This window comes from Melospiza melodia, chromosome 5, assembly GCF_035770615.1.
Source record: "Melospiza melodia melodia isolate bMelMel2 chromosome 5, bMelMel2.pri, whole genome shotgun sequence".
In the NCBI taxonomy this organism is placed as follows: Eukaryota; Metazoa; Chordata; class Aves; order Passeriformes; family Passerellidae; genus Melospiza; species Melospiza melodia.
In genome coordinates this window covers 73,594,279-73,606,017 of record NC_086198.1, presented here as the reverse complement: position 1 = coordinate 73,606,017, position 11,739 = coordinate 73,594,279, and the positions used below count along the sequence as shown (strand labels likewise).

At 41.3% G+C, this 11,739-nt stretch overlaps 1 protein-coding gene across 1 annotated transcript; it reads left to right on the top strand.

Annotated features, from left to right (window-relative positions):
- Window positions 1-434: 434 nt before the first annotated feature.
- CHRNA9 (cholinergic receptor nicotinic alpha 9 subunit) lies at window positions 435-6,911 on the top strand. Its single transcript, XM_063158042.1, has 5 exons — window positions 435-553; window positions 2,810-2,955; window positions 3,788-3,942; window positions 4,597-5,129; window positions 6,367-6,911. The coding sequence occupies exons 1-5, from the start codon at window positions 484-486 to the stop codon at window positions 6,909-6,911; spliced, it is 1,449 nt and encodes a 482-aa protein (XP_063014112.1). The 5' UTR covers window positions 435-483.
- Window positions 6,912-11,739: the final 4,828 nt, after the last annotated feature.

Here is an 11,739-nt window from a genome sequence, read left to right as displayed (position 1 = left end):
GTGACATTGGATGTGTGATGTACAGTGTTACTATTCCTATTAAAGTACTGAGTCAGATCACTTTCTTGTGAAGGTCCACAAGTTCCATAGAACTGTTCTGAGCGGGATATTGCAGAACATAAGTGCAGTAAAACAAAGCCCTCCAAAGAACTGTAAAAGGATTTGTCATAAATGGGACGAAATCTTGCAGTTGTAGTACAATTGCAATGGAGTACAGTTTTTGCACTGATACCCAATCTGTCGGTTTTCTGTCTCAGCCCTGGCTGGGGAGCAGCAGCGCTCGGGTTACTCGGGGAGGGACAGAGCCCACGGTCGCTGCAGGGCTCCGACAGCTGCGAGGGACGAACGAGCTCCTTCTGGAACCGCACCCGTGCACCGGCACCTGGATGCTGCTGTACTGCCTGATCTACATCCTTGGGTAGTTTTGGACGGTGGTAAACACTTCTTTGCCCTTGGGTGAACAGTTTTATTTAAGGTCCAGGAATGAAGATGAGGAGCCTCTCCTCCTTTTACGTCTCTCTGTGGATGCTGTGCACAGCAGTGATACTCAAAGGTGAGAATACCGCTTGTTAGTTAAATGTTGCACCAAAGTTTATCTCATTCACATAGGATCTTATGACCTGATCTACCCTACATGGCTGAGCCCCAGAAGTGTTTGATCTGTTTAGTTTAACTCTGTGTTTGATGCATAGACAAAACGGTCATGTACGACCAGAATTGCAGCGATCTTCGGGAAGTTTTGATTTGTCGGGATATCTTTTTAGTCAGGAATATTTGCTTTGAACTCCTAATTAGCCCGGGAAGTAGGTGTGAATCACCAGAGACGTACTCCAAAGCACTTGTCCCCTGCGAATCGGCACCTGGCATTTGCTGGAGCCTTGCAGGAGCGCTGAAGCGATAACGACCCGGACAATTGGCCATTTGCAGGAGCAGCGGGTGCTCCGGCCAGGCCGGATTGCACCCAGAACAGAGGGGAGGAAGGTGGGCACAAAGCGGGTGAGCGCCCATCACCGGAGATCAGCGGGACAAATTAACCCTTGTTTGGCAACAAGTTGGGCTTTGAACCAGATAAGGGAGAACACCGATAAAAAGCAGGTCCTGTGAGACGGGATAATACTTCTTATCATGTATGGTGATACCGGTCCTCTCCATTATCTGCTCTCATCCTTTCTTTCTTTTTCTTTCTTCTGTATTTTCTGAAGCTTAATCTCTATGTTTTCATATTGTTTCATTTCTATAGCTCATAACCGATACGACTATGTACCTCTTTCCCATTGCTGGAATTGAGGCAACTTTTACATTTTTTTGGTGACTTTAGTCAGGGCTTTGCTCGCCTTTGTCCGGGGGAGGGGAATTGAAGTTAGTCTTCAAAAGATTTCACCGGCTAAGGTCTGATGGGTTTAACATCTACAGCTGGGGAGTAGCCAGAAGGTACCCGGGAAATAAAGGAACATTAACGGGTATTACTGCCCCGGAGACACTTGGTCTGGGAAAAGGTTGATAAGAGAACCAAGGAATGAGATCCGAATTAGTATCGGAGGTGAAGGGATCAATAACCAATAAAAGATTGAACTCTAAGGACGGTGTAATTTAAAACGAGTGAACGTGGATTTCTTTGGGGTTTTTATGTGTAAATAAGTGAAAAGTCTGGTAAAGAACCATGTAGGATGGAATGATTTTCACTGCACAACCCGAGCATGTGTGGATGAAGTAATTTCCATTGCAGGTCCTGCTCAGAATAATATCCTGCCCAGAATAAAGGATGTTATTCTGAGCAAGACATAATAATAATAATAATAATAATAATAATAATAATAATAATAATAATAATAATAATAATAATAATAATAATAATAATAATAATAATAATAATAATTCTCCAACATGGAAAAGACTGAGTTGGCGAGTTTCTGTTTTCCCTGTAGTTTCAGTGGCAGCGTTGCATCAAATTGCTCTAAAATAAGCCTGCCATACATAAATATGTGCATTTATACACAACCAGTCGTTCAGTGTTGTTTCACTCTTGCCCATCCCAAGGGATCTATCACGAAGAACCTCAGTTACCCCACCTTCAGGGGTGGCTTGTAACAGAGTGGTTCTGTTGTCCTTGCCCTTTGCTTGCAGAAATTTGTGTATCTATGTAAAGAGGCTACCTAGAGAAACTGTGATGTGCAAAACAGTATGAAACAGCAAAAGTATAATTTCAAACCTCAAGTTTCAGTCAATTATCTTTAGTATCTAAGTTTGGATAGCAAGCAGCATCTCCAAATACATGGTTTGGAAAAGATGTTGGTGCACAGATGTACTCACACATTAAGCAATTGCCAGCTTGTGAAGAAAAGCAGCTCAGACATTTTACAGGTGGTAGTTTAAAAAGAAAAAGACTAAATTCTGGAATTAGCAGGAATCTTACCAGTTCTTCATTTGGGGACATACCAAAAGCCATTAGCCTGTGAGTAAGTGTAATTTCAGACCTTGTTGACTGTAAGTCAGTAATATCTGCCTGGGAGAGTAACTTGTAAAATAAAAGTAATTATATTTACTTTCAAAAAATGTAAGGATTGCTGTACACACTATCTTTCAGTGGGTGTGAAAAGCTCAAGTTAACTATTCACTTGCTCCAGTCGAACGCTGTTTTTATTTGAATAACTCAATCAGGTACTCTTCTATATCTGAGCTAATGATATTCTACCATATATGAATGATAAATATTGTTAGAGCAAATACTGCTTGAAGCAGTAGAAAGAAGGTGTATTCTGATGCTGCTCAGTGCTTAATCTAATGTACTGAACAAGTCCATGTTTTATAGCTGTAGAATCAGCCAAAGGGAAATATGCTCACATGCTGTTTAATGAACTGTTTGAAGACTACTCCAATGCTCTGAGACCAGTGGAGGACACAGATAAAGTACTGAATGTCACCCTTCAGATCACGTTGTCCCAAATTAAAGACATGGTGAGTGAAAGTAGAGTTCTGTTTTTCTAAAAATATGCAGGACTATACTAGCTGTAAGCCTTTTGTTTGGAGTAGGAAAAGCATCCTTCAGTTTGTTGTGACAACTTCAGGAATGCTTCCTCAGGGGCAGGGGACAGGGGGTGCCCTGAGGGCTTGGGGGTGTGTTCTGTTCTCCAGATTTTGTACATTCTTCTCTGGTTGCATCACTTAAGGCTTCCATTATAAGTCTGGAAACCTGGAGCTGCTGAATTTTTAAGACTTCTTTTGTAGTTAGGTGTTGGTATCACACCCTCCAGGCAACTTTTGCCGAGTTTTAAATACAGCAAATGCTTTTTCTAATCTGCAATAATTTCTACATAAAATCCCTAAAATTAGCCATCAGTAATTTTTATAAATATGGGGGTTTTTTTAGACACACTTTTAAGGCAAAAGAAAATGTGTCTGGAAGGAGAAGGAAAGATTATTTTTGTGACTACTGAATTATAATTTCAAGGCCTCGCCAAGCTCTCAAAGAATTTCTGAGCCTGGATCTGTTAGCTATTTGCTATTCTGAAACTTGCAAAAAGAAATTAGGAAGAACTAGGAGGATTAGATACTGTGATTAAAACTAGGGAGGGTGCTGAGAGGTGAAGGTTTGCACAAGTGAAAGTCCAGACCAGTGATTTTCCTGTACAGTGTATGGCCCTAGATGCCTGTCTGAGAATTATTTTGTGTCCTGTTAGTATTCTGGCCTGTTTTGAGCACTACATCAAAGGCACATTACAAATGCTGTCTGTGTCTAAGATGTGATTTTGTCACCTTCAGCTAGAAATATCTCTACATTTTCATGCAGGATGAAAGGAACCAAATTTTGTCAGCTTACTTGTGGATTCGACAGAGCTGGTATGATGCATACCTCAGATGGGACAAAGATAAATACGATGGGTTGGATTCCATCAGGATCCCAAGCAATTTGGTTTGGAGACCAGATATTGTCCTGTATAACAAGTGAGTGTGGCTGGAGAAAATCAGCTTGCATATTTGAGGGAGGTAGGGAGGGGGTTAAAGGAGGAACTGGCCTACAGAGTCTGAACTTTCATCTCTACTTACCTTAGCAAGGGGTATGTTTGTTGTCTTAACATTTGTTGTTGATAATCTAAATATTTTGCAATAAAGCTATAGACAAGACCTGAAAATTATGCTACACAGCAAAGCTTTTCTGAATTTCTCTGCACTGGGAATTGAATACCCTGGCTGTCTGAGGTGCTTTCTGCTGAGGCTCCTGAGAACTCTGGAAGATTGCCCACAAAATGATGATACATAAAGGCTGCACTCCCTGTCTGCTCTCCAAGGCCAATACTGACCTGCAGACTGTTTTCATCCTTTAATAGACTCTTATCCTACTGCCTTCTGTTTGAGGTCAAGTTTGAAGGAACTATGGCCAACAAATGCAACCTAACTCAGCAGCACTGATGTTTGGCATTCATGGGCATTGTAAATAATGGTTACTAGTAAGTTCCTACTAAAATGCAGTGTAAATATGATTTCAGGAACATGCTTTTAATGGTGTGAAAGGAGGGTCTTCCCCATTCCCCACTTTCTCTGGCCCTCACCCTTAAGTTTTTGTCTGTCAATCCTGATTGCCATTTTTCTGTCTTTTAGGGCTGATGATGACTTTTCAGAACCAGTAAATACTAATGTAGTGCTGAGATATGACGGAAAAATCACTTGGGATGCACCTGCTATCACAAAGAGCTCTTGTGTAGTGGATGTGTCATATTTTCCTTTTGACAGCCAGCAGTGCAACCTTACCTTTGGGTCCTGGACCTATAATGGTAATCAGGTAGACCTCATCAATTCTCTTGATAGTGGTGACCTCTCTGACTTCATAGAAGATGTGGAATGGGAGATTCATGGTATGCCAGCAGTTAAGAATGTCATCACTTATGGCTGCTGCTCTGAGCCTTATCCAGATGTGACCTTCACGCTGATTTTGAAAAGGAAGTCCTCTTTCTACATATTTAATCTGCTGCTTCCCTGCATTTTGATCTCTTTCCTGGCCCCGCTGGGATTCTATCTCCCTGCAGACTCTGGTGAGAAAGTGTCTCTGGGTGTTACAGTTCTTCTTGCTCTGACTGTGTTCCAGCTGATGGTTGCAGAGATCATGCCCCCATCTGAAAATGTACCTTTGATAGGTGAGCTTAACACACTTTGTCTTTAAGCATGACTTATTAATAGCAGAGCTGTATGTCAGTGAATTTTCATGTAATTTGTGATTTCTGGGAAGATAAATTTGCTGCATTTTTGAAGCATAGTGAAGTACTTAAAATATGTGTGGAATCTGTATAGGTATGCTGCAGTTTTTAGAAGTTATTTTGTATTTATTTTAAATTACACATTAGCCAGCTGTTTTATATTTATTAAATATAGTTAGAGATTTTAAATGATGCTATCACATCTTGAAGTAAAGCTGGTAATTGAAAACAATTTTAGAACTAACACATGAAGTATAATCAAAAGCTATAAGCACAAGGTCAGACTGTTTCAAGATATGTTCCTGTCAGATGCAGAAGGTTGGATGGCCTGACTGGCACACACACCGTTGACTTAATATCTGACAATTGCTACATTGGATTATAGTTCCTGGGAATTCATTATGCTGAAATTTAATTTTTGTCTGGGAGTTCAGGAAAGTTCATGTGCAGTGAAAGGAACCTAGCTCAGCTTGTTGTCTCTATTCCCACACTCTCCCTTGCCATCCATCCCAATCCCTTTGGAACTGGGCTCGCTCACACCTGTCTGTGGCACACTTGTCTGTCCTGCTGCTGCTGTCAGCTCTGCTTGTCCTGCAGAGCTGCAGAGCAGGGCTGGGAGCTGCTTCTCTCTCAGCACAGGCTGGTTGGGTGCTCAGCTGTGTTGGGTTCAGCTGCCAAAGCAAGGGCAGAGGAGCAGAGCTTGTGTTCCCTCCCGCCCTGTGCTCTGACCTGGGGCTGGCAGCACACTGGCTGTGGGTGCCAGCAAGGTCTGCCTGTTCACTGGATCTGCTGGTGTGGGCTGCATCAATAGCTCAACCCAAGTGTGGTCATCTCTGTTGTTAAGACCTGAGGAAATGGGATTTCCAAGGTGCTGTGTGAAGCCATTGGCATGGGGATTTTGCAGATACTATGAAAAGAACAAGGCTCTTGAGAAACATTGAGTAATCAGAGGTCTTAGCTTGCAAATATTTACCATGCCAATAATGAGTATGAGATTTTATTTTAATGGCTTTTATCTTTGTTTTTAAATGGTGAATCCTGATCTAAGAGAATTAGGGTGATTAAAATTTTATTTCTCTTGCATTTATGCTTAGCACCTATTATCATGTTGTTGCTTCTCATTGAATTTTTTTTTATTAGAGTAATATCTTTAATATAATTTTATTTTGTGTTCTAGGGAAGTACTACATAGCAACGATGACCATGATCACAGCTTCCACTGCATTGACAATCATTATCATGAATCTCCATCATTGTGGCTCAGAAGCAAAACCTGTTCCACAGTGGGCCAAGGTGGTTATTTTGGACTATATGTCAAAAATATTTTTTGTTTATGATGTGGGTGAAAATTGCACAAGTCCGAAAAGAGAGAAAGAAGAGGAATGTAGGTTAGAGGGGGATGATGGGAGTCAGAGGAGGCACCAAGAGGTAAGGAGTCCTCTTTCCACTAGGAGCGATGACTGCAATCTCAAGGAGAAGCTCAATGGAAATTGGAATAAAAGCTATGGAGTTCATGGTGAAAATCTTAATTGCTGTTCTTGTTACAAAATGCTGATTAAAAATATTGAGTATATTGCTAATTGTGTTAGAGACCATAAAGCAAACCGGGCCAAAGGAATTGAGTGGAAAAAAGTTGCAAAAGTGATGGACAGGTTTTTCATGTGGATTTTCTTTATCATGGTGTTTTTTATGAGTGTGCTGATCATTGGGAAAGCTGCTTAACTGACAATGAATATGTTCCTTTTGTAAATCTGAATATTCCATGTTACTTTGTTTAGGAGGAGTTCACTGATAGGGGTGCTTTTGAGATCTTTGTCTTGCATTCTGTAACAATAAACAAATTGCTTCTGTAGGCTGTGACAGTGAGTTGAGACACAGCACAACTGAGGACTTTGCTGGTGGCTGTCCTTGCCTTTCAGTGTGGGTGAGCTGGGGAGGCTGCAGGATCAGCAGCCACTGTTCACCTTGGTGGGAGGTGGCTGTGGCTTCAGCCTCTCTGGGCCAGAGTATTGCAGCAGTGGAGCAGACAGCCCACCAGGGAGTTCTGTATTCACAGGGCTGCACCTCTGTCCCTTGCAATTTGATCAGCCCTTTCTCTCTTCCAGGGGAAAAAGAAAAAGTGTATTTGTGATATGGTGACATTTTCTAGAGATCATCTCTTCACAGCATTGCCTTTTTCCCTTTTATTTTAGCTTGACTTGAAAACTTATGGTTTTTGTTCCAGCTCACTGATCACTGTTCATTTCATAGGCTCTACATGCTGTTCCTTTAGATTCTAATATGGTTGAACTTACTGAATGTGATCTTCCTCTTTATCATTTCCTGCTGCAGAATATTACTGGGTTGTTGCCATGGCTCAAGTAAACCAGATTCCCAAGATTTCTTCCTCACTGAGACAAAGAGCTTCTTTTCAATTCTTACTCTTGAGCCTAATAATAGGAAGAACTTCTCCTGTCCTTCCTACATGTCTCATTGCCCTGGGCATTTGTTCAAGATGTGCATTTAAATGTTACTTGAGACTGCTAAAATAGGAGCCTGTGACTTCTGTCTTCTCTCACTGTATTTACCTGCCAGTGTTCACCCTTTGTGTCCCTTGCTCACTCTTACAAGCTCTTTAATGCTTAAATTTTAAACAGTTTACAGGAATGCCAAGGTTGCTCTGTGCATTACTTAGCACAAAATTATGATTTACAGACTCTTTAAAGTAGTGCCATAGTCAATGCTCCTTGCTCAGCACCTTAGTTCTTACATATATGGGGAAATGTTAGTTGCTGACAGCACCAAAAACCCCTGTTCTGTGTGTTAATTTCTGTTAACCCTCTCAGACTGATAGAGCTCTGGAGAATGTCTCTTGCAGTAAAGTAAGAACCAGTACCACGGGCATGCCCATGGCAAATAAATTGTTTTTGCAAAGCACCCTGAACTTTGAAACCATGATATTCTAGATGCAGTGGGAGAGGTAGAATGGCATTGTAATGGATCCCAGTCAAAAGTTCATGTGATAAAGCTAGTTTTCATAATTGTTGCAGTTAATAGGAGCATACCTGCAAATCAGTAACTTAAGAGCAAGGAGCTAAACTGGTAAAGTGATGCAGTTGTTATGCCCAAATTTATTAGAAGAAAGGGAATTGTTCTTTTTATTTTGATGATGTAAATGATGCATTGAATTGCTAATGGCAGGTTTTCTTTTGTTCTGAATAATTAGCACTGTAAACTTATCTGGATTCTCATACATAATGCAAGCCTAAAGTCCAGGTTTTAATGTAAAGCTAAACTGGGTGACTAGCCAAGAAAAAACTCAGTATGTGGAAAAAGTCTCAAGTGTGTTCCCTGTGTATTATCAGTTCCCACTCAACCAGGGTAACTTTGAGTGGCTCCTTTAGAAGACAAGCTGTTCATTTTCGTTCACTGTGCAGAAAAATGATTGCATCCCTTTGCCACATAGTTCAGGGTCTGGCACTTACACTGCCTGCTTGAGGAAACTGGTTTGCTCTACCTTGTGGAAAAAATTATTGTCTGGAAGGCTGAAGGAGTAAGGTATTTAAAGATAAGGGCAAAATATTCAGAACAGGAGCCTTCAGCATGGAAAACTGATGACCAAGGGTTTATTTAAGGCTTATGGGTGTCATAAAGAGCTACTGTTCACAGTCTCTTACAATATAGGAACAGGGTACATGAAATGTACACAGTGTGTGGCAGTGGGAGAGTCTGTACAACATGTGATGAGGCTGAAGAACTCTTTGCAACAGGATGGGTGAATGCCAAAAGATTATATGGATTTCAAGACTTGAGGGAAAAAATAAAAGAAAAATCTACTGGCATACTTCTAAATACAGTCACCAAGCATTTAAAGGAGGAGCAATATTTTAGGGATTCATGACTACATGTTCTTCAATGCTCTTCATCCCACTGATGGCATCCACTAAAGGCAGCTTCCAGATTTAGACAGCTCCTTAGTCTGATTCAGAATATCTTTCTTAGAAATTCAGATTTGTCTGTGTCACTCTGTTCAAAACAAACTACTGCAGTTGTGGGCTTTCCATGTGTAAAGGAAAGTTTGCAATCTTAGATGGATTATGGGCCTCTGTCCTGCTGGTGCTTTTCAGTACTCTGCATGCTTGGATGATGATGTTGAAACCATGCTTTGCAATTGCCCAATACTTTTTATGTGAAGATGTGATGATATAAGAAATACTTTCCTTGCAAGAACATGATTTGAAAAATAGTTCTGATGATTCAGCTTATTAACAATTAAATTTGCTTTTAAATTTTTATCCTTTTCTTTGGATCACCAGACATTTTCAAGTGTTTCTTTCACCCTTTGTTTACATAAGGTGATTTTTCTTGATCTTGTAAGAAAGACTTTTCCATTTTTAGCTCATAAGAGCCCTGGATTTGATAAAGATTGTGAGTAGAAGATGATGAGTGCCAGTAGAAGCTGGTCCCTGAATTTTTGTGATGCTAGGACCCTTGAGCCATATCCCTAGACTTGATCATCATTCAGGGTAAAAACATGATGTGACACTGCTTGCCATGACTCTGGTACAGGGCTGACCCACGGCCCATGCTGCTGCCGTGCAAGGGCTGCCTGGTTTAAAGCTAGCTCAGGGGCTTCTGACTAAACTGTGGGGACTGTAGCTTAGGCCTTAATGTTTGCAAAAAACCAGAATCATTTAGATTGGAGAAGACCTCTGAGATCATCATGTAATGTCCAGTTATTTCTTGAACACCTCTAGAGATTGTGACTGCACCACTCCCTGGGCAGTTCATGCCAACCCTTTCCATGCAGAAATTCCATCAAGAAGAAACTAAATCAGCCTTGTGTGTGACTAGGCAGAACTGCACGTGGGAGCTGTATTGCTGAGTGAGACAGGACTGTTTAATTTAATTTTATCTGTCTTGGTCTCTTCCTCTTTCCTTTGTGTGCCTTGTGCTCAGATCCAGTAATCTTTGAGGAAGATGAATTCCAGAAATTAATAACTATCATTCTATAACAGAAAATTAGCTATTTATGCACTGAGTAACTCTGTTTACCATGAAGGCAGCAGAGTGACTTTATATTTACTGAGGAGAATGATGATGCTGTAAAAACACTGTTTTAGCTCTGTGTGCTGCACAGGCCTTCGAGGGATGAGCTGACAGATTCTTTTGTTGCACCATCTCTTGGCAGAGAGATCAACTCTCCTTTCTTGTACTGAGTCACTGCAGTGTTGAAATGAGGAAAAATAGGAACTGTCTCTTGTGATGCCTTCACTGCTCTTTTCACAAGCAGAATTACAGAGCACAAGTGTAATGGGATGTTGGGGTGTTGAATTTTCAATGGTGCAGAAAGACCCAAGATGGTCTTTCCTAACCTAGGAAATCTGTTTGTGTTCATGGAAATTGGAGCAAGAGGGTTCAGACTAAACCAAAAAGGATCATCCTGAACAATAAATGAGATTCTGAGAGAGAAGAGGTATTTCCTATGTTTCAGGAATTCAGATGTCACATTCTAAGCATCTACATCTTTTGTCCACTGGTTAGCAAAGCTTGGTTCTCTGACACTGCCAGAATTATGATACGTCTCACAGTCATTTCTCAAGAAATGCAGGAGTGTGCAATAATTCCTGATTGTGCACCAGTCCCAGTCTGAGAAGCTGACCACCTGAGCGTGATTCTTTTGGAGACAGGAAAAGGAGACCATGGGGTGAAAGGCAAGTCCTCTCATTCTGTTTACAGAAGTGTGAAGAATCCATCTTTTCTTACAAACTTCTGTTATTCATTGAAGAAAAGAATATATTGACTCTTGTTTTCTTTCTTAACATGCTTTAATCAGTGTCAATATATAGGACCAAAGGCGACCTCTGTAGTTTGTGTGCTTTGTACCTGCAGGCAGAGTGAGTGACCTAGAGCTCAATTAAAGGCTGAACATCTGTTTTCCCACTGTTCTCTGAAGTCTACTAAAAAGGAGAAATCTTTCTTCTTTGTTAGAGGCAAGTCCAACTCTGTGAAGAGACACAGAAGGTAGTGAAGGTGTTTGTATCTAGTTTGTGCTGTGCCAATTGGGGCTTCATTGTGTCCAGACACTTTTTAAGAACTCCCTTTTACCTTTGCAGTAAGGAGTAACAGAGATAGCGAGTACCTAGCTCACTTTTGTTCTTACATCTGTCTTTCTAAACACTTCTGTGCATTTGATTCCCAGTCTGCAGGCCACAGAGCACTGAAGATCTGCAAGACCACCAGGAGGACACTGCAGCACCAAGGTGAGGGTCTCAGGTGGTGCCTTCTGGTTCCCTGGGCTGAGGGATGGATGCTGGTGGTGAGCTAAGTCATGCCTGAGTCACATCAGCTGCTCTGTCTGGCCATGACAGTACTGGATCTCCTGTCAGGGGCACTTCTAGCCATTGCTGTTGAGAGGACAACCCAGAGGCACCTTTCAGAGGTGAATTTCATCAGAATTGAATACAAATCTAACTGTAGAGGGTGGGCTGTAAGCTTCTGAGGAGCATAGCAGGGTGGAAAATAGGGTCTGTGAAAAAGCTGGCATCTGGAACTGCTGTGGTCTCTTCTT

What these genes read in the sequence shown, in the direction of transcription:
- CHRNA9 (XM_063158042.1), top strand. Translation starts at nt 484, where the DNA reads ATGAAGATGAGGAGCCTCTCCTCCTTTTACGTCTCTCTGTGGATGCTG. An exon ending in CACAGCAGTGATACTCAAAG is followed by an intron (nt 554 to 2,809) that starts GTGAGAATACCG and finishes CATGTTTTATAG; the next exon opens with CTGTAGAATCAGCCAAAGGG. An exon ending in TGAAAATGTACCTTTGATAG is followed by an intron (nt 5,130 to 6,366) that starts GTGAGCTTAACA and finishes TTTGTGTTCTAG; the next exon opens with GGAAGTACTACATAGCAACG.